Here is a 23,524-nt window from a genome sequence, read left to right as displayed (position 1 = left end):
TTTTATGGTTTGAGATTTGTTTTTATGGATCGTCCAAGAAATAAAGGACAAGCAAAAAGTATAAATATACAGAAAATACTACAAATGTAAAGGAACAAAAGAGTATATAATATATGGGGAAAAAAAGTTTCCAGAGAACAACATATTTGAAACTAAATTGTCAATATATATACAAACTACATTTAAGATTAAAAAAAAAAAAGAAACATACTTGCCTAGATATGATTGGTGAATCTCAATTTGTAAGAATAATAACACAAAAGGTTTTAAGATCTTCGGTCTTTTGTTTTATGGACATCTTAAATATTCATGATTGGTCATCTAGGTTATTGTGTTTGTTTTGCGGAACGGTAAAATGCTTTGACATTTAAAGATTTCGAATCGAGGATATTTCCATTTTACATCATTTTTTTTTTGTTTACTTATGTATTAATCTTCATATACACCATTTATATTGTTTTTTTTATATTGTATTTCTAATATTATTTCTTGACTAGATATTTAAATTTAAATTCAAATTATTATTTATTTTATACAAAACAATTATGATATATTTTTGTTGAGAAAAATAATATATAAAAATAATATAAATTATATTATTTGAAAAATAAATTGAAGTAGATAAAGATAAATGACGTTTTCAAATATAGCAAATTGAACTAAAATATTTATAAAAAAAACCACAAGGTTCTTAGATTTTATTTAACATTTTTTGTACACCAAGAAGATGAAGAACAATTTTTTTTCTTGCAAGTCCCTAACATATTTTGTAACAAAAAAAAAATCAAACAAAGAAAGGAAATATAGAAACAAGAGAAAAGTATGACATAGAGGATCAAGTATGATCACATCTATATTTATTGAAATGGAAACATTACAAGTGTATTTATATAGGTATAGGTACATAAAAAACAGACCACTAACACACTAACTATATACATATTTAGACCACAAGTGCTACCAACCTTACAATTCTCCCTTAATCAATCACATTAAGCCAAGACCACTAACTCCTAAATAAACAAAAGCGAATAGCATAAAAATCAACCACACTAATTCTATTACTTACAAACTACATTTGCACTCATTCTTAAACACATTTTAGATAATCTGTTTGAACTGACTTTTCAAGGGTTTATACCTCAAAGTAGTTTTCTTCTAAAACACTTGAAAAGAAATTTCAAAGAGGCACTTATACTTATAGTTTATATATTTACACTTTAGGACACTATATTCATATTTATATATTATGTCCACATATGTATTTTTCTCTAGGTCTTAACTTTTGCCTTTCGCTGAGGTGTGTGATTCTGAGGTCGTCCTCCTCCCCATCCACCACCGCCCCCCCACACACCGTGCGAGCCGGGGTCCCATGGCTGATCAAGAGCTTCCTGAGTTCCAGATCGTTGTCCTTAACAAAAAAAAAAAAAAAAAAAAAAAAGAAGAAAAACATAATAAAATAATCTTGTGTTTTAAGGTTATTTATTGTATATTGTATACTTCTGTCTTATTTTATTATAATAAAGAGCATAACTTCAACGATAATTAACCCACGTTCTTCTTTTAGAGATGGAAGTAATTCAAATCTTCATACTTTAAGTTTATTGTACTAAAAAGAAAAATAAAAAATAAAAAAACAAAACTTAGGTTTGCATCTAAGCTTAATTCTTAAAAACTAATGTGTGGGTCTGGATAATTTGAAAGAACAATGTGAACTAATTTTCCTGCTCTCTTTCTGTCCTCTGTTATTCTTTCTCAAGTTCGAAAAAGCCAATTGAGCTCAAGAGACATTCGGTAAATTTAATCCAAATAATTGGTTTAGACGAAAGATCACTAGAATATATGACTTTACTATAAAGTAGTACTACTTGGACGACTCATAACTTGTTTTTAAACGAAACCTATCAAAGAATGGTCGATTAATTTTTAAACAAAATTGGCCAAAATGTTTGTTTGTTTTTTTTTTTTTTTTTATTTTAGCAAAGATTATGGAAAGCATCAAACATTTATAAAACATTTCCCGACATTACTTTATGTTTCGGGGTCGGAAAAGGGCTTTCCCGACGAGTAGTTTTCGTCAGGAAAACCTCCGTTACGCTTTTCTTGGACTTTTCCCGACCCTTTTCGTCCATTGGAAACAAATTTGAATGTTCATTGAGGGACCAAAATATGAGGAAATGTTAAACTAATACCAAGTTAAAAACCTAAAACAAATTTGGGGATTAAAAACATGGGCTGTATAATTTTTTCTTTAACTTAAATGAAAAGTAGGAAATAAATATTAACAATATATTTATACATAATGAATATTTTGGTGCAAATATATAATTTAAATTTGGAAATTAATTAGAAATTTGAAGTTGGGGGATGAAAACAGTACTGTACCATTAGCATTAGGAGATGTAAGCAAATGCCTTTTTGAGGTGACAGTGGTAGTGAAGAGAAGCAGAAGACTCAACACAATAGCAACTATTCTTGAGAAGTGCTTCTTGGAAGCCATTTTTTTTTTTCTATTTCTTTTATATACTTCTAACTATTTTTGTGCATTTTAAAAGTTATTATATGAGTAGTATTTATAGCCCAATAATAGAAGATGGGTTAGTTAGAAAAATGGTTCTAATTAAATGCATGAGACGTGGAACAGTTGCAACCATTTATTTTGTGTTGCATCCGTTCATCCTAAAGTATACGATGATCATTAAAATTGTTATGTGACAGATCTTTATTTTTAATAATTTGTGTTCGTTTGTGATTAAAGGATGTATGGATTGAGTTGCTAAGTATTATTCATATTCAATATTTTAAAATAATTTTAAATATAACAAAATCTATGGGGCTCTATTGTTATTAATATCACTCCATTGTTCTTAATGATGTAGTCTATCAATGATTGCTATTGGTGCCATGTACCCAAGACAATGCAAAACGGTTGGCTTACTAAAAATTGGTAAAAGTTTAAAGTAAAAGAAATAAGGAATTGTTACCCATTTTTATTGGGAAGACGGAAATAAAAGTAAATAATTTTAAATAAATTCAATAAAATGGTTTGTGAGATTAGAGTTGGGTTTGGGAGTCATTGTATGAATGTATGTTAGTTCTTCATAACATATGTTTAGAAAATAGTTGTCAAATTTTAAATTATTAAATTGAAAATATTATGTAACAAAATTTATTTTTCTTAGAAAAAATAAACAAGTGTACTTCACTACTGAAATATTTGAAATCGTGGTCCGCTAAAATATAGTCTATCAGTGCTAAGGCACAGGTAGTTACCCAAGCATCGTTGTTTCTTGCCCAAAGTGCAAACGAAACTTCTGTCTCTATTGTGATATTATATGTTCAAAATGCAAACATTATTCTTGTATACCAATGTTGTAAACATATAGCCCATATAGTTTGTAGCGATCTTTCTTTCAAATGTAATCATATCGGATCACGATGGCGGGAAACATTTTGGGAAAATAAAATTAGAAAATGAGAACAATAATTAATCAAATAACACTATCTAATGGTCAACAACATATTAGCCTAAATGACACCTGTATGTACTTAAAGAACAGAAGGTCTCGGATTCAAATCTCTTATCCTCAATTTGTTCTAAAAATTAAAACAATCTTACGCCATGGAAACTCTTGAAAGTTTTTTTTTTAACGTGAGTTCAGTAGAATTTTGTTGTGATATATAAGATTAGGCCAAAATAATTGGCTGGATTTCAACGACAAATGGCTTGTGAGGGTGATATTAAAGGGTAATTATAATAGGTAGCAATTTTTAGAATAATTATTAAGTATATAGCAATATTTTAAAAAAATTGCAAATATAGCAAAATCTATTAGTGATAGGCTTCTATCGTTGATAGATTCTTATGGTTTATCAGTGATAGACCAACATTTACTACATAGTCTATCAGTGATAGACTCCTATCATTGATAGATTTTGACAGATTTTGCTATATTTGCAATTTTTTTAAAATGTTGTTATATACTTAATTATTTTGAATATAATTACTACATTTGCAACTATCCCTTAAATTTTAGGTTAAAATATCATTTTGATGCAAGTACTTTGGTGATTGTTTTATTTTAGTGCCTGTATTTTTATTTTTTTTTTTTTGTGAAAAAGATACTTTGGGTCAGTTGGGTGCACTCGGACATCTTCACTAGGTGGACACCCCATAACACACTCATTCTATTAATGTAAATAATACAGGAAGCTAGGAGAAAATGACTAGAGATAAGTCAAATAGGGTCAAACAAAAGCATTAATTTTAAGAGCAATGAAACTAGCATTTTAATTTGAAAATAATTTCGATATGCTGCTCCGAAATCAAGTGCAACAATGTCGTCCCACAACATATTGACGTCTTTCTTTGAGCAATTGAAAATTCGACTCTTTCTTTCGAGCCAAATCTTCCATAAAACCACAATAAGTGCGATGAAAGTAATAATACCTTTCTTGTTCTTGATATTAACACAGCACAATCCCTGTATTTTTATAAACGTTTAGTCTTGGTCCTTATACTTTATTAAAACTTGGAAAAATTCCTCCCTATTAAATTGAAATAACAAAATAATTAACAAAATTCTGAAAGTGATTTAAAAAATTCTTATTTTTATTTTTCAAGGTTCCTTCTCTCTTTCTTTTCCATCAAGATCATCTTCTCCATCAACCTTCCTCTCTTCTCTCGTTCTTTCTCTGTTTCTTCAAGCCAAAACAACCACTCCCAATATATCCAATTCATCTTTCTTCCACAAAACCCCTTTCTTCTCCTAATTTTTTCACTCTCCAACAAAAATGCTTGAAATTGAAAAAAAGGAGATAATAAGAGATCGACACCGATAGAGAGAGAAAGCGATTAAGAAGTTCATAGTGTGAGTGAAAAGAAAGAATGGTCGCAGAAGTGTGGTGGTGAACACTTGGCCAGAGTTTGGTGGCCCAAGGGAGGAAGAGAGATTAGAAAGGAAAAAACTCAACCATCTATGCTTTCAAAGATATATGAACTAAAATTGAATAATCATCCAAAATACAAAGATCAAAATGATATCTTAACTAACGTTTTAATTATATTTTTTGGTTCGATAGACCATACAAAATGTTTTTCGAACTTTATGCTACATATCTAATATAGTAGTATATAGTCTATGAAATCTAAATGACCATTTGTTAAAAAGGGGACCATGTCCAAGAATGGTGAACATATAATGCTAAGGCTCCATTGTTGAAGGAGTATATCGAGGATATCATGTTACATAGTTAATTAATTTTTTAGATTGAATAGAATTGTTATTTTTCGACGACAATATATAGTGAGAAATCAGTGATGTCTATAAATGATTTTTGACGACATGTTTGAAAAATTAGTACATCAATGTTCATTATATTCCTCCAAATAGAGAGATCGATCGATCAACAAGAACAAGTTGACATGCATGTCATGGAGATGATTTCACTATATATTTTGAAAATGATTCTAACTAAAATCACTTTTCTTTTTTGTTTTTTTAAAACTACTCTTAAACATATACTTTGATCATAATAACTCAGTCGTCAAAAACATACTTATACTTAAAAAAAGATTCTCAAAAATTTGATAACTCTCTCTTACACCCAGTTTTAAGAAAACAACTTTGATTTTGTAGTCTCTCTTCATCCTACATAGTTACTTGAATGTTTGGGAACCACTCACAACCACACAGTCTCTTACTTATTTATTTTACCTAAAATATCAAATAAGAAGACAATAATTGATAAATAGACTACCGTGGTTTATTTATTAATAATTGGTATGTTGTTTTCAAATATAGCAAAATATATTAAATATTAATAAATATAGAAAAAATTTATTTTTTATCTATTATAGACATTGACAAATTGCTATCATTTATTATTAATAAACTTTGAAATTTTGTTATATTTGAAAATATTTTCAACTGTTATAAAATCAACAATTAACAATACAAAAAACGTATAAAGACCAACACATAGATATATACATGGTTTGCTAACATTGTATTAGCTACATCCATGAGACATGGGAGAATAATATTATAGTTAGGGAGAATGCTTTAGAATACCATCACTAAGTTAGAGAGTATATATATATTGCACTTCTCAAAATCCTTGGATCAAAATCTTAAATAACTAAAAAAATAAGTATATGTTGTTATCAAAACTCTATAATTGTTCATAGAGCCATATAACCAATTCAAAGCATTCCAACACCAACAATAATTTTTCCATTTAAAACAATTATACCCATTTATTTATTTATTTTTATTATTAAATATATTGCATGATAGTGATTAATGAAATTAATTAATAAATATATTGCAGGAGTTCACAACTCACAAATGATTAATATCAAATCACATATATAATCATCTTGTGAAATATTAATCTCTTCAATTAACATATTTAAAAAGAGATATTAAATATTTTTGTAGTCATTAAGACTTTAGAGTACAAATGTGACAAACTAATTAACTACTATGAGGTTTTAGGACACAAATTTCAATAATTCGTGGATTGAGCTGTGAATTAGTATCACTCATATATTCTATAAATGAGTGTTGTTGTAATACAAAACATTTGTAGGGCTAATAATTAGTATATAACCACGAGGTTTTAGAGAAATACGATAGGAAAGCTTATAGTCTATCATTCATATATATATATATATATATATATATTCAAAATACTTGGGTCTCATTGCTATATCTCCAAGTTGACAATTGATTTGCCACATTAATTGAATAACTCTGATAAACCATTTGTTGGTGGGAATAAAAGAAGATCAGTAGACTAAATTTTACGATACAAAGAAAATGTTGATATATAGAAACCTTCTTTGATTGAGTGCTATCATCACTTTTTTACAATCCTAACAACCATAATAGTTAAAAAGAAACCTCTATTCATAAGAGTTTTAACTTCTTTGAAAGTTAATGGTGCCAATAGCTAATGAAACTCCAACAATTAATGTTACTACAAAACACCATAATTGACATTTTCTTTCAGATTATATCGATCCCTTTGATAGAGGCTCTTTTCTCAATTCAATCCCATCAAACGACAGACGTTGAGCATATTGGGACGTAAATGAGGTTCAGCTTGCACACAAGAGATTGCTATACTCACAAGTGAGCTCAATTCACTTAAAAGCTTTCCTCTTTGAGGGCATGCAAGACGAGGATCCAACAGTGCTTCCATCTCAATGGCCTTTTGTGCGGAACTTTGTAAAGGTAGAAGGGCTTCTCCTGGATGTCTTCCCATCAATACTTCCAAACTTACCACTCCAAAGCTATAAACGTCACATTTTTCTGTTACTTTGCTCGTATATGCAAGCTCTGCATTTTTCAATTCAATACAAGAAATTATTGTGAACATTAATATAAAATTAGCTTTTAATGTTGGAAAAAAAATTGACAGTATTGGGAGTACGGAGGACAAATGGATGATTGACAACGCAAAGAACTTCTGAAAAAAAAAATGTAAAAAGTTAGACTTGAACATGTCTAGAAGCGCTTGGAAACCAATTTACTATGAAGCCAACAAATGATATATACATATAAAGTCAGAAAATAGAGATTTTTGTGTTTTGAAAACAATTAACAATGAAAGATAAAAGATAATCTAGTGATGATGATTGGGATGCCGTAATCAAATCATAGGAAGAAAATTGAAAGTCTCATACCTGGAGCCATATAGCCATGAGTGCCAGCAACATCAGTGGAATGCAAAGCATCAAACTTCAAAAACCTTGCAGTCCCAAAATCCGCCACATGAGCTTCGAAATCCACATCCAACAAAACATTCTTCGTCGTCACATCACAGTGGACGATCGCCGGAACGCAGTCATGATGCAAATAACACAAAGCCTCAGCCACACCCTTCAGTATCTCAACTCTCTTTACCCAGTCAACCTCTATCACCTTCTCTTCACTTCTCAAAACTTCCCATAAACTCCCTCTTTCGATGAAATCGTATACCAAAAACGTGTTTTCACCTCTCGAGCAGAACCCGTAAAGCTTAACTATGTTTCGATGTCGGACCTCGCTTAGTGTCGCGACTTCCCTTTTGAAACTCTTCAAATTCTCCATCCCCATGTCACTGTCCCAAAAGTCGAGCTTCTTTACTGCGAATACCTCACCACTCGACATTTCGGCTTTGTAAACTGTTCCTGACCCTCCTCTTCCGATGCAGTATTTGTCATCGAAATTCTCTGTTGCTTGGATTATCTCGTCGTATACTAGCTTCCCGTCGTACCCCCAGAGGTTTGGAAATTGCGATTTTGGTTCCATTTTTGGTGTGCCGTTTGATTCTTTTACGACTTTTTTTCGTCGGAACCACGAAATGATTCCGAATAGTATTAGAGAGAATAATAATACACCGAGTAAAGTGGGAACCAGAATAATCAATAGCTTCTGATTTCTGTTAGAAATATAAACAAAAGGTTAAATATTTCACTAAAATGGAGGTCAAGCATTTGTTCGACAAGAAAAAAAAATCACTAATATTTGTCCAAGACAATAACGAACAATAACTATACATCAGTAACGAGGTATTTTGCTGAAGTTTTAACACTTGCCAATGTGTTAAAAGCTTGTTTAGCTCAACAATAACTGATCCCATGAATTTTCATCCTAATTAAGGAGGGAGGTTTGGATCCTCCAATGCCGAATTGTTGTACTAAAAAGAACACTCGCCAACATGAACATGAATATGGTTCAAGTGATAAGAACCTATGTTATTAAACTCAACTCTCAAATTAGATCAAACCAGAAATAAAGGATTTAGGTTCTAAAGTGACAATGAAAGTGCTATATGTTTAAAACAATCAAAAACAAAGAATCAAATTTTCCTGATGTACTTGACAAATTGAACTGGAAATTCAACCTAAAATCCTAGCTTGCACAAAGTTATTAATCCTGGTAAATGCACAAAATAAAAACAAATTACGTATCTCAAAGGGGAAAAAAACTACAAATGAATTGTGATATTTTGTTATATTTAAAATAAAAAAGGATCCATTACTTTCAATACCGTTGCTGTGATATTATGGAAAATCTGACTGGATAGAAATAACAGGATCTTCAACCACTCAAAAAAGGGGCTACATGGGATGAAATTCTTGCACTCGCTGGTTTTTGGAGCACTAGATCGAAATTATTTTCAAATTATAATCGTCCCAGTAGCATTGCTTTAAATATTTCTGCTTTTGTATAATCTTGTGGGGCTTATCTCTAGTTCTAGTTCTTGCTCCTTGCTGCTTGATAGCTTATATTAATGAAGTGTATCTTTTTTTTAGACAATAAAAATTTTGGTATGCTTATAAATATTTCAATTCATTTTGCTATATTTATAAACAATCGTGGAAACTACTTACTTTATAATCTAAACCAATTTTATAAATTCCATTGTTTACATAAATATTCGTCGATATCGATATTTTATTAATATATCCATCAACATATATCTATAAAATTAAAATCTTGATATCAATATTTTAATCCTTGACTATATGAGATAACTTGTAAATGAGCATCCGAGTGAGTTGGGCAAAGATGAGGGTAGACAATAATACACCCAAAGTATTTTTCATACTTTTTCTATATACTCTAGAAATAGAAAAAGGGGTTGATTCTAAAAACAGATTTATAAACTTTGTTATCAAATAAGTATTAAAGAGTCATTAACTCAGTGGTTTTCTGTAAACTTTATGCCTTGGGTTCAATTCTTTTTGCAGCATTAGGCTTTTTTTCCATTTATTTATTTATTTGCAACGTAGGTAGTTTTGACTTGAGATGTATTTTTTATTTCTTTAAATATAATTGAGTTAATAATATTTCTTATCAATTGTCAAATTACACGTTTTACAAACATAAACAAAAAAATAATGATAGTAATAAAATAAAAAATAAATTACTCCATATCACTTTATAAAATTTTAAATTACTAAAAAAATTATTGTTAAACATATTTAAAAACACAGTTAAATTGTCCGGATGCACCTACTCACATTGTATTCTTTAAAAAAAGAATGCGTAAGTTGTAAAAAAAAAGAAGCTAAATTATAGTTGTGCTTAATTGAACCCAAGATATAACTCATAAGATAAAGTAACACTAAATTGATGGCAAAAAATCATTAGGTCAATGACTTCTTTAATAAGTCGTAAAAAGAAAAACTAAAGTTGCGAATAACCAAGACTTAAGATGGAACGATTACTATGTTGATGGCAGAAAATCATTATTGACCCAATTATGTCTTTAAAACATAATTGTAAATAAAAAATTTCTATCTTAGATGGAAATTATTTTCCTTTCTCAGACGTTGATAGTCCAAAGCAAACGGATGAAATGTGACATCCTATGGATGGATTTAACACCTATTTTTGTCAAATATTTTTCTTTCTCCACTATTTTTATCATTATTATTAAAACAATATTGTTTTTCAAAGAACCATATAGAAAAAACCAACTAAAAAAAGCAATAAGAAAAAAACAAGAAACCTGCTAATTTCTCACTTTGAAAATCTTTAAAAAACATTTCTAGATAAGGAGAAAAAAAAAACGAAACAATTACCAAAAACTTCGTATTTAATTTCTTGAAACCTTTAACATTGTCAAACGAGTTCTAAATTTGTCTCGTAAACACAACAAGTGAAACGCTTTGAAAATGAGAGCTACCTGTAAAAGAGTTGGTAAATGCAGTGAAGTTAACAAGCTGGCCATGGCTGCACAAACCTGGCGGCAAAGGACCCGTAAAGTTGTTCTCAAAAATATGAACAGTGGCCAAAGGTGAATAAATTCCCAACCCTTGAGGCAATGCCCCACTTAACTTATTATCAAACAGCCTTAGATCAACTAATTTTGTCAATTTTCCAATACCTTCAGGAATTTCACCACTGAAATTTCCATTACCATTCAGACGAAGTATGGTTAAATTTTCCAAGTTTCCTATAGCTTTAGGAATTGAGCCGTAAAATTTACATCGATCGAGAGCTATTATACTTAGTGACTTCATATTTCCGAATTCCTCGGGAAGCTCGCCTTCGACCTGATGATCAGTAGGGTCGAGCTTAGAACTTCATGTTAATTAGATGAAGCACAAATTCATATACATAGAGTACGTACTCTTTAAAATTTAGTATCATATTGTTTTCAGAGCCTCTCTCTTTGTGTAATGATAAGATGTGTTAAAGGACTTTGTGAAATAATTAGAGGAATTTAGTTCAAAGATAATAAGATACGGAAAATATCTTTTAGTCCTTAAGCGAGTGTTTGGAGTAAATTAAGTTGGTTATTATAGTATATGATTATATCTTTTAGAAAAGGATACCATATGGGTCAGTATGTGGTTATTATAAACTATAGGTTACAATAGTACGTAGGTTATAATAGTATATGTTTGAGATGTAGATCATTTTAGTTTAGATAGAAAATGGTAATATTGTAACCAAAAGAGAAAGAGATTAGATTATGAATAAAAATTAATAAATGTTGGGATAAGGAGAAATTAAAATAGCAATACTACTATAGTAAAATTTTAGACATATATCAAACATAGAATGAGTTATAATAGTTTACCCCACCTACGTCTAATGATTAATTAATTTAATAAGCCTAAGATTGAATGTTATTTGAAAACATATAACTAGTAAAATTATAAAATCTTTGTGACTTGGACCAAATGGAAATTAAACTCAATGTTGAAACTTTGAGTCCAAATAGAAACTATACACTTGAAACTAAGTGTAAAAGTGTTGTATTTTAAAACTTAAGAATCAAATAGAAATCAAATACAAAACCATGCGACTAAATGGATATTAAACTTAAAATTGATCAATAATGAAGCGAGAATGATGAGGATACTAAGGGGTGTCCATCTAGTGAAGAGATTTAGGTAGATGATGAGAGTGCTAAGAGGTATTCATGGAAATGTTTGGGTGCACTTATGATCCATCATATATTATTAAAAAAAGACATGCGACTAAGAAGATCTTTTTTTCTTTAAAATTAAATTATATATATATATATATATATATATATATATATATTAAATATTAGTTTAAATTAAGCATAGCTTAACCGATTAAGAAATTTTTCTTACCATGGTATCTTGCATAAGCAAGTTCTGCATGCTTTTCCAACCAAATTTCGAATCTTCAGTCGGGAAGAAGCTCGGATGCAAGCCTCCAGTAATGTTGTTTCGAGATACGTCCAGCTCGTAAACCTCTGTGAAATTGGCAAGAGAAGAAGGAAGAGTACTATTGAAGGAGTTGGTGGAGAGATCAAAAAATTGAAGCTTACTGAGAAGTCCAATGGAAGGTGGAATGGATCCATTGAGATTATTCAATTTGAGATCCAATCTAAGAAGGTTGGGAAATGAAGAAAAGTCTAAACTTTCAATAGTACCATTCAAACCAGTGTTAGCCAAATTGATTTCTATGACATGAGTGCTTTCATTGTTGCAAGTAATTCCCTTCCATTGACATGGATTTGACAAAGCTTTGGATGAGGAGCTTGATGAGTTTGATGGAAGAATCACCCATGTGTCTAGAATTGATTGCTTTGGCAAACTTGCTTTCCATTTCAATAAAGCTTCAGTTTCAGTGGTGATAATGGCTCTTGTTTTACAAAGGATTGTTAAAAAAAGAAGCAAAACAACTGACTTTGCTACAACTGGAAGTGGAATTGGGTGTTTAATTTGGTTGGTCATAATGGAGTTTGGAGTTTGGATAAGATATTGGCTATGTATATATAACAAAAATATAACGTTTTGTACTTAGGCTGACAACTACTTTCCTCTACTTGTTCAATGGAATTAAAGGTGTAATTTAATTTTATTTCAAAATAAAGATGTCATACTTCATTTCATTTTCTTTTATATATGTATGGTTCTGGTTTATTGTGGGATGGAAACACTTGGTCTTTCAACATCTATGGTGGGTCCTTTTAGCTTTTGAAACTTTTATAAGGTTCTGTTTTCTTTTCCAACAACATTTACATTATATTATGGATGTTTTAAATTTTTTCCTCTTTAATTAAATTCTCAACCTTTAGGTATTGACTTGTAGTGTATTGGATATAGGCAAAGAATGGAAATAGGTCAAGCTTGAGTAATTAGGCAAAGTATAGGTTGATTTTGGCTTCTTTTGTTGTTGGTAACAATATATATAGTTGTTGCAGAGAAACTTGTGACCATAAAGGTGTATATATATGGCCGTAGCAAATGTGTTGAAAATTGTGGAAAACCTTGAATATCGTATCACGTTTATATGATCTCTTTCATCAACGTTAGATTTTATAATTTTGAAAAAATAGGTGGAAGTCCTCAAGAGCAGAAGTAATTACAGCAATACAAAAATTCAGAAGATTTGTTAAGAGTGGAACATTTTTAAGAAAGATTTGAAAGGTAAAATAATCTCAAGAGTGGAAGCAATTACTACACCAATGCAAAGAAATTAATTACAACAAATAAGAAAATGTTATTTTTCAGATAAAAATGACTTAGCCAAACACATGATGCTTGACATTCAGTAAGACTCTTGCATGTCTTACGAAAATATAGTCAACCAATTAGAACAGATGTGGTGGTAAACAAACTAAACATGAATTTGCCAATTAATTTTGAGATAGAACTTTATACTATCAAACATCTAAGATATACGTTCTTCTTTATGCATCTCAGTTACTCTAAATGCATATAATTTTCGTACGACAAGTTATGATTAACTAATTTGATAGCCAACCAACAAAGAGTGCGATCTACCAAAAGACCACATAGTCCACTGCTTCCCTCCTCCCATGGGCGATCATCAACTGATATCTGAGCTAATCGTCAATGTCCTTTAAGAAGAAGAAGAAAACCAGTTTAATTTTATGCGTATACTTCACTCTTAAATTTTTGTGATTATTAGCATTATTCTAACTGTAATTAATACACTACTTTTCTTTTTTTTTTTTTTTATAAAATTCGAAGTAATTTAAAAGGGTTTAATTTGCTCATTAAAATAACTAATTTTATTTGTTATATTTAAAAATAACTTTCCATCATTTATTAATAACATTTTTGATATATCATTAATAAATGTTTTGTTGCAAATATTGTAAATAAAAACGAATTCACCATTAGAAGATGCATGTAAATGCCTTGTGGAGATGACAGTGGTGGAGAAGAGCGAAGCAGAAGACCCAACACATTAGCAACTATTCTTGAGAAGTGCTTCTTGGAATCCATTTTTGCTTTCCATATAATGCCTTCTAATTAATTATTTGTGAGCATTTTAAATGTTATTATATTAGAAGTATTTATACTATAATGCAAGATGATTAGAAAAGTCGTTCAATTTAAAATGCATGACATAGAACAATTGCAAATATAAGAAAATTTTGAGTGCATCAGTTTTTTGTGCTCACTCAATTACAAATTGTTGATCCAAGACAAACTATTATTATTTTTCTAAAAATTAATTATTTTTTCTATGTGATTTATGGTGTGATTGAATAATTGAAATAAAGTAAATGTTTTTTTAAAATCAAAATAAAAAAAAATAGTCTACAAAAAAAGTAGAGTTGAGTTTGGGGGTTGTTTATGTACGAATAAGGCGTTCCATCCCATAAGGTATGTTTAAAAAATTATGGGCAAATTTTAAATATAGAATTAAAATATTTTTTAAGGAAATTCATTTTTGAAAAAAGAATTAAAACAAATGTTTAATTTTACCTCTCATTATTCAAATATTTTTAAGTTATTATCCTATAATATATATATATATATATATATATAGTCCAAATAGTGTATGGAAGCTCTGAATCTATCAACGATACGATATATTTACAAATACTTTGATTTAATTATTGTATCTCCAAATTAGAATATGAATTGGGTTTGTCATATTCACTAAATGACTCGGAGTGTTTGACTCACGAATTGAGTTGAGTTCATGAGTTGGTATATTTTATCAACTTACCTCAATTCTTCCTTCTTAGAATTTTTTAGTGTGCTTCCTTCATTGGTTATTGTCAACGAATTTTAAACCAATAAAATATGTCCAATATTTCAACCTACACGTGTAATATAAATAGTTTATTATAATTTTATTTAGAAAAATAGCTTTTCATAACTAATTTAGGTTTATTTTAGCGACATTTTAAAAAATAATAAAATAGTAAAACCATTTACAAAATATAGCAAAATAAATAAATAAATAAATATATATATATATATATATATATATATTATAACAGTAAAATCTTAAAATGTAGATATTAATAAAGTTTGAAATTGCCTTTTGTCTATGATAGTTTGCTCGCTCGCTAATCTATTATTACATGAAGTCTCATTAATATAAAAATATATATACTATAAAGGATAATTATAATGGATAGCAATTTTTAGAATAATTATTAAGTATATAGCAATATTTTAAAAAAAATTACAAATTTAGCAAAGTCTATCGATAATAGATTTCTATCATTGATAGACTCTTATGGTTTATCAGTGATAGGCCTTGCTATATTTACAATTTCTTTATATACTTTATTATTTTGAATATAATTGCTATATTTGCAATCATTCCTATTATAAAACATAAATTTGAGATATGAAGCTTTTTGTTTTCTACTTAGATATTGACATATATCATATCAATTATAAATGCATAAGAAAGAGAAATATTAACAATATTTGGACATAAATTGTTTTTCTATTAATTATATTGTCCTTTTTAAAAAAGAATTAATTTCATTTTATTTTATTTATTTATCATTTTTTAAATATTATTTTAGCTTTGCAACAATAACTTGTCGGTTCGGCACTTAGAGCCTCAATTGCATCTCTAATTTATTGATCTTAATATACTAAAACTAAATAATAAACAATGAACAATAATCTTGATTTCAATTATGGATTCTTTTGTTCCAATAATTACTCCGATATCTTATAGATAAATTAATAAATACAAGAAAAGTCAATTAATAACATCCACTTTTTTTAAAAAAAGTTGTGGTAGTGTGCAAAGTTTAAAAATATTAATTGGATGGAAATTTCGAGGTTTTAATTTTTAGAAAAATTAGTACTGAAATATCACGATTTTGATGGAAACTTTTGGAAATTTTATTAAAACAAGAAATTCATGAAAATAAATTTTAATTAGAAAATAAATATACATGTTTATTATTTAATTATGTTTGTATAAACCGTGTTTTCGTGCTTATTTTGTTGTTTAGTAGATTTTTGTATGATATAATGGAAATGTCGATTTTTCTCTTGTATCAATATTGAATTTATGAAAAATATGTGGAAATATTGATGTAATCATTGATGTTTTGATGAAAATTTAATAATATAGTAAGTGGAGACAAAAATTTGGAATGACGATCACCTCAGACTTTGAAGTTGAAAGCAAACGCGTTAGTAATTTTTTCTTTTCTCTTTTCATTTGAAAGAAAAAAAAACAAAGAATTACCCTAATGAATAACTAGGGCAAGTCGAAGGGTGAGTTGGCAACCCACTATCTCGTCCCTCTCCCTTTGGCCTAATATCATAATTTATATACCTCATTATTTGTCGATTGAGCTAAGTTAATTATATTGAAAGCAAGATGAGATATTATTTATATTTATTTAAAATGTTTTTTTTTAAAGTACTTATAATTATAATGAGTAATACTTTTAATTAGAGCTAATAATTAGGTACATAGTACCGTTTTTAAAAAATTGTAAATGTTATAAAATTTATAAGCGATAGACTTTGAGTATACTTGTAAATTTTGTGTTGGCAACGTTTTATTTCGTTAATATTTGATTGCTTCATTTAATTTTCATTGCTTTTTTTAATTAATTAGCCAACAAAATTTCAAGCAATATGGACCATTAAACATTAATTAAATTTGAAAATTGAGCACTAATATATTTATTTGAAAGATACACATAACCTTCAAGCATTATTCACATATAAACACCAAAGGAAAGAGGATCTCAAGAGATTAACACAATGGGTTCTTATAAGAAGCACTTAATATTTTTAGCAACTCTCTTGTATCTCATGCTTTTCCTTTCAACCTATGGAGCAGCAAGAATCTTGGATCCAAATGGTACATTTTCTCACCATTTTTATTTTTAATTATTTTTTCTTTTGCTAGCGAACCAAGATCTATGAAAAAGTTTATAATTTTAAGTTTTGAAATGAACTTTTTCAGGAAATATGAATAAGGTCCAAGAAATAAAGATGATTGTAGTAGGACGAATTGTACGACGAGATTTGGCACATGGAGGAAACTATGGCCCAGGACTTCAGTGAGATGATGTTATAAACTAATTTTCTTCGAGTTTCTTTCTTTTTTAATAACTAACTTGAATGTAGCGTTCTGGTTTGAAACTTCTTCTTTCTTTTCAAGTACTAATGATTTTAAAGAAGAAAAATAATAAGCATATTATGTATATATACTAGAATGGATGATTAGTACTTCTTTGTTTGTTTTGAAATATATGATGTTAATTAATCTCAATTCCATTAATATAACATTATTATTGTCAAAAGAAAAAAAAAAGTTGTGATTGTTTGGTTGAAAAACATGTTTTCTTTTTCCTTTTACTTTTGAATATATAAGTTAATATAGTAGAAAGAGTTGATTTTTCCAATTGAATGCAGTAACAAACATGCAATATTATTCCATATGACAATAATTCTTAAGGTTTTAACTATGTCTCCAAGCACAAAGAAACCAATATCCCTATATAGTTTTCATTAATATTCAAGGCCTTTAAGTATATAATTGTTGGTTAATAATTTTATGGGACGAGAATCGAATTCTTGTGCATCGTCTTCATATTATTACTTCTTTTTTCTTCATATTCTTACTTCTCATTTGCGATTTCTTCGTTTCATCTTTTAGAATTTCTTCCTTCTTCGTCATCTCTCATCTTTTTTTTTTTTTTGTCATCTTCTTTTTTACACAACGTGATCGTGTACCAAAATCTAAACGATCTTTAAGACTATATTATAAGATCATTTAAATTAGAAGTTTTTTCAAACACGTGTGTGGTCCGATTAAATCGTGGGTATTTTTGTTATTTCACGATGTGGGCTTATGAGTTTTTTTCCATTTTCAAAAGTACTCGATAACGGTGTAAATATTATTTTTTGGTTTTGTTTTATTTTTTAAAAGCCTCCATATTTAGTTTAGTAAAAAAAATTTTGTGGGTCTTAATTAAATCAGTCAATCTGAATTAGAGCCACCTTTTTGTGCATTAAAGTTCTAATAATCTAAACTACACCATGAGCACAAGATTTAGAAACAACAATAATCAATCTAGGGCCAATAGGTTAAATGCTTGAATATTCGTTCATTTAATCTATTGGCCTAAATTGATTAATTTATTTATAAAGAAATATACTAACAAACACATTCATCAAATCAAACCATAAAAAGTTCAAGAAAACGAACTATGAATGATAATCAAATGAGCTAAAATCCATTATAAAATTACAAATAAATAAATAAAATAAAGGAATAGAACAAAAAAATCGTTTGGTATGTCGATCCATCTTCTTGGCTCAACCTTTACAATCTCGAGTCTTGAAAATCCCTTTCTTAAACTCTAACCCCTTAATTAAAATGATTCAAAAATATTTTTGTTTCCATCGTGAGTTTCAAAGTTTTCCTCTTAAGAGAGGGTGTGGTAGCATCGAAATGATAGAATAGCATCTCGATGCTATTGAAAAATAGTGTTAGTAACATTTCATACAAAACAAGAAAATATCATCTCTTTTTTCATTTTTAATTCTTTTTCAGAATTTCAATGTTGTATTTTTCCATTCTTTTCTAATTGACTCAATTTTCTTTTTATTAGCATTCACTTAATATATGTGGATGAGAGTTAAACCAAACCAAATTAAGTGTGAAAACAAAACAACAAATGACTCTTAAAATGTGCAATCAACCACTTTTATATTACAAATCATGTTTTAATGATTTGCTCATTTGACACACACATTCTTGGGCTAAAGAGTAGAGCATGCCTGGCTATGAGAGATAACAATTTGTCAAAGGCTAACATTTCCATAAAAATGATTCTATAGCCAAGGCATTGCCTATAAAAAGAAGTGTTAATCAAATTTGAAGGGTTGATAAAGTCATCCATTTATTATGTCATAAAAACCATGACACAAACCCCAACATCAATTCCTTTTAAAACCTCTCCTTCCCTAACAAAGCTTCCTCAACAATTAAGCCCATATGAAAGAGAATATATTTTTCAATACTATTGATGCATGTCAGGTTTAAAATATCAACGTCGATAGAAATATTAAGATCTTATAGAAATTTCGATGAAAATATTAATAAAATTTTGATTTCGATGGATATTTTTGAACAATTATAAAAACATAAAAAAAATTAAAATAAGTTTAAATTAGCTAAATAAAAATTTTATTAGTTTCAAATAAGCAAACGTTGTTGTCTATCATTTATATTATACTTATGTTAGTGGTGTACATTTTATCTCATTCCACCCCTTTTTTCTTGATTTCTTGTGTTATTAAAATTCTTTTTTCTAGCGGTGTTTATTTGATGCTTATTTTCATATTTCGTGGATATTCTTACGATATAATGAAAATAATATTGATTTGCTCCTCATATCGATATCAAACCCCTAGAAATATAAGTATCAACGGGAACCATAGTCCATTTATTTGTTGTTTTGCTTCTTCTTTATTTTTGAGTTCAACACAAGATTTTTTTTTTTTCACTTTTTTGCCTTCAACAAGATATTTTTAAGAAAACTGAATATGAAATTTGAAATAAACAAGCATAAATGGACCTTTAGAGTATATTTATATTGGTTTAACTTTTCTAAGTGTTTAATTTTAAAAATAAGTCATTTTGAATGAAGAAAATAGGATATCAAAACAGCTTTTAAGTCATTTTAGACGTCTCTCAAAATTTATTTTAAAAAACTTTTACGAAAAGAGTTTAAATGAAAACGACTTTTGAAAAATATATTTTTCCCTCTAGTGTTAATCTGAATTGACTTTTAGTTTGGCTATCATCTACCACCTTAATTGATCTGCTCAGCAAAAATTTATTAAGACACATGCTGCTAAGGTGAGGTAGAAGGATTCAATACTCCAACCTACGATCGTTGTACTGATCAGAAACACAATTTATTAAGACTGAAAAAAGGTATATAATATAAGGCTGAAGGAGATGGGATTTTGTTATCAGTTTTAGGGCCTTTCTCATTAGAAAAAACACAGCTGATCCACCATGATTTGAGAAAACAGATCAGTATCCATAAATGGTATAGCCTTGTAAAACACATCAAATTCAAAACTTGAGTTTGGTGGATCATTAATTGTTGAGAATTACTCCATACTTTCTCATGAATATATGCCTCAACACTTTTTTCTTCTTTCCTTTTTAAAACACATTCTAATGAACACTTGTCGGAATGCATGTTCATTCAAAAAGGCAAACCAAGCCTAAAAGATTATTATTTATGATATGATCCCTCAATGCAGAAAAAGCCTGTTGAGTTTTTAAATTCCACAACACAAAGTTGGCCAACAACCTCCCATATTAACTTCTTTTCTTGCATTTGTTGATACCCCAAAAATTTGCTTCAAGCACTATAAAAAATAGCTTTGGAATACCCCATATTTCTCCTTTGTAGAAAAACCCAATGGGAATCACTACTCAATTCAGCTTTGTGGTTTTAGCTTTCATCTGTTTCTTTTCATCTCTTTCTTATTCTTTGCCTCTTTCGACAAATGGGAGATGGATTGTCGATTCGGCCACCGGGCATCGAGTGAAGCTTGTGTGCGTGAATTGGCCTTCTCACACGCAAAGCATGTTAATCGAAGGCCTTGATCGCAGACCGCTGAAAGACCTAGCAAATGAAGTAATGCGATTGAAGTTTAATTGTGTGAGGCTCACGTATGCAACTCATATGTTTACTCGATATGCTAATAGAACAGTCGAGGAGAATTTTGACCTTCTTGATTTGAGAGCTTCTAAGGTGGGGTTGGCTTTGCATAATCCATTTGTATTGAACATGACCATTTTTGAAGCTTATGAAGCTGTGGTTGATGTGCTTGGGACTAGTGGCTTGATGGTTATAGCTGACAATCATATTAGCCAACCAAGATGGTGTTGCTCTCTTGAGGATGGAAATGGTTTCTTTGGAGATCGATATTTCGACTCGGAAGAATGGTTGGAAGGTCTTCGTTTGGTTGCCAGACGATTCTACAACAAATCAGCAGTACGTAAATTCAATCTTGTACATTTTTTAAATGATTTTTCTGAAATATGAAACAAATCTATAACATAGACACATACACGTTTTTATAAAAGTAAGTTACAAGAGTATAGTTCATTTGGTAAACTAAAGACTAATCCAAATATTTATTAAAATAAGTTAGGGGGCTCGTGGGTCGGTTTGATATGTATTAAAGTACTTTTTAGACCCAATTCAATCCAACCGTACGTAAACTATTTATGCTGGTTTGGTTCAGGGTACTCAAATCATTTATTCTTAATATATATTTAGAAAATGGAAATAGTACTAAAAAGTTGGTAAGCAAAATTATGTCTTTCTTTGATAAATTATTTGGGACTTTCACCTTCATGTCAAACAGGTGGTAGCCATGAGCCTACGTAACGAACTCCGAGGAGCAAGCTCAAAATCGAAAGATTGGAACAAATACGTAACACAAGGAGCAACAACAATCCACAACATAAACCCAAACATCCTCGTAATCATTTCCGGTCTAAACTTCGACAATGATCTAAGATGCCAAAGACAATACCCATTGCAACTAAACAACCTACACAACAAGCTAGTATTTGAAGTACACTTATACTCCTTTAGTGGAGAGTCCCAATCGAAGTTCATCCATAACCCACTCAATAAAATTTGCTCAAAGATCATCAATGGGTTTGTGCAGAGAGCTGAGTTTGTGATGGAAGGAGCTGAGGCTGTTCCTTTGTTTGTGAGTGAATTTGGGTTGGACCAAACGGGAGTTAATGAGGCTGATGACAGGTTTTTGAGTTGCTTTAGTGCTCATCTTGTTGAGAAAGATTTGGATTGGGCGTTATGGGGATGGCAAGGGAGCTATTATTATAGACAGGGTAAAGTCGAACTTGAAGAAGTGTTTGGAGTTTTGAATTACAATTGGAGTGATGTTAGAAACCCTCGTTTTTCTCAGATGTTTCAACTCTTGCAAACCATGTTACAAGGTATGATTCCGTGTCCTATATTTGATGACGGTTTTGTTTCGATTTTTTATTTTATCAAACGACTAAGTTTATTTTTCACTACACAAGAATGATGAACCACAAAAGACAATGAAATTTAAAAAATGGACTAAAACTTACTTTTCATGATGGTCTCTTCTCTTGTTTTCTATTGGAAATACTCTTGAACTTTCAAAAGTGAAAAGATACTTTTGTCATAAAAGCGGATAGTATTTTAATTAAAAAATACTCCTAAATGGTTAAAACTAATATCAATAAAGCTCCCTTAAACCATAATAAAAAAGAGTAAAAGAAATACTCTTACTATACGCATATGAACAAACCCGTTAACATGCGTGAACCAAATTAATATTAAAAATTTAATGACTTTATAACTCAAGCTCTTTATGATTAGGTAATAGCAATTGCGGTAATACTTTTAGTGCTAATAATTAGGTGTATAAAAATATTTTAAAAAAATTATGAATATAGAAAAATCTATCAATGATAGATCCTATCGCTAATAGATTCCAACTAAATAATAAAGTCTCACTTATAGGCTTCAAGAGAGTTGGACTTAAATTTTACTACATCTACAAACTTTTTTACATTATATATTTGCAAATATTTTGGATCTGATCACTATATTTGTAACTACTCTATATGATTTACAGATCCAAATTCCAATTCCTCAAACACTTACCTAATGTATCATCCACAAAGTGGGCAATGTGTCCAAGTGCATGACATGAAACAGAAGGAAATTTTTCTCAACAATTGTTCAAATGCAAGCCATTGGAGTTATGAAGGAGATGGAACTCCAATAATGTTGGCATCAACTAATTTTTGTCTAAAAGCCAATGGAAATGGGCTTCCCCCATCATTATCAAGGGATTGTTTTGGTGAACAAAGCGTTTGGACAGCCATTTCAGATTCTAAGCTTCATTTGGCCACACTAACAAAGCAAGGCAATAATGGTATGTGTTTAGAGAAAGAGAGCTCAAATTCTAGTAGGATTTTGATGAGGAGTTGTGTTTGTGTTGGTAGTGATTCAAATTGTTTACAAGATACGCAAGCTCAATGGTTTCAACTTGTTGTTACAAATACTTTGTAAATTGTTCACATGGGGACATGAAATGATGAAATAAGAAAGAGGGATTATTTAGTTTCAATCATTTGTTTCATGGGGACCTTTTTATGTCAAAGTCCCTTGTGTTGTATATGGAGCTTTTTGTCTTTTCTCTTCAAGTATTTTACCGTCTACATATCTCTTGATGATTTTAAGT

The 23,524-nt window shown here is 29.5% G+C and overlaps 2 protein-coding genes and 2 long non-coding RNA genes across 5 annotated transcripts; 2 read left to right on the top strand and 2 right to left on the bottom strand.

Annotated features, from left to right (window-relative positions):
- Positions 1–823: 823 nt before the first annotated feature.
- On the bottom strand, positions 824–2,574 carry LOC127150928 (uncharacterized). Its single transcript, XR_007823524.1, has 2 exons — positions 2,386–2,574; positions 824–1,411 (listed from the first exon to the last, which is right to left on the bottom strand). It is a non-coding gene; the product is annotated as an uncharacterized LOC127150928 (long non-coding RNA).
- Positions 2,575–6,806: 4,232 nt separating this feature from the next.
- LOC103483050 (MDIS1-interacting receptor like kinase 2-like) lies at positions 6,807–12,756 on the bottom strand. 2 transcript variants are annotated; one of them, XM_051089777.1, is made up of 5 exons: positions 12,415–12,756; positions 12,110–12,234; positions 10,687–11,056; positions 7,694–8,430; positions 6,807–7,346 (listed from the first exon to the last, which is right to left on the bottom strand). In XM_051089777.1, exons 4-5 carry the CDS (start codon positions 8,298–8,300, stop codon positions 7,051–7,053), a joined length of 903 nt encoding a protein of 300 aa, XP_050945734.1. In that variant the 5' UTR covers positions 8,301–8,430; positions 10,687–11,056; positions 12,110–12,234; positions 12,415–12,756; the 3' UTR covers positions 6,807–7,050. The 2 variants fall into 2 exon arrangements, with proteins under 2 accessions (XP_050945734.1, XP_008437705.2); XM_008439483.2 differs by having other exon boundaries at positions 12,110–12,751.
- Positions 12,757–16,954: 4,198 nt separating this feature from the next.
- LOC103504687 (uncharacterized) lies at positions 16,955–17,504 on the top strand. Its single transcript, XR_541141.3, has 2 exons — positions 16,955–17,096; positions 17,202–17,504. It is a non-coding gene; the product is annotated as an uncharacterized LOC103504687 (long non-coding RNA).
- Positions 17,505–19,907: 2,403 nt separating this feature from the next.
- Positions 19,908–23,503, top strand: LOC103504686 (glycosyl hydrolase 5 family protein-like). The gene is made up of 3 exons (XM_008469084.3): positions 19,908–21,264; positions 21,641–22,241; positions 22,913–23,503. Exons 1-3 carry the CDS (start codon positions 20,686–20,688, stop codon positions 23,350–23,352), a joined length of 1,620 nt encoding a protein of 539 aa, XP_008467306.1. The 5' UTR covers positions 19,908–20,685; the 3' UTR covers positions 23,353–23,503.
- Positions 23,504–23,524: the final 21 nt, after the last annotated feature.

The sequence above is a fragment of the Cucumis melo genome, chromosome 9 (genome assembly GCF_025177605.1).
Source record: "Cucumis melo cultivar AY chromosome 9, USDA_Cmelo_AY_1.0, whole genome shotgun sequence".
NCBI lineage: Eukaryota > Viridiplantae > Streptophyta > Magnoliopsida > Cucurbitales > Cucurbitaceae > Cucumis > Cucumis melo.
The sequence above is the reverse complement of the archived record's forward strand: the minus strand, read 5'-3'. Positions and strand labels throughout refer to the sequence as shown.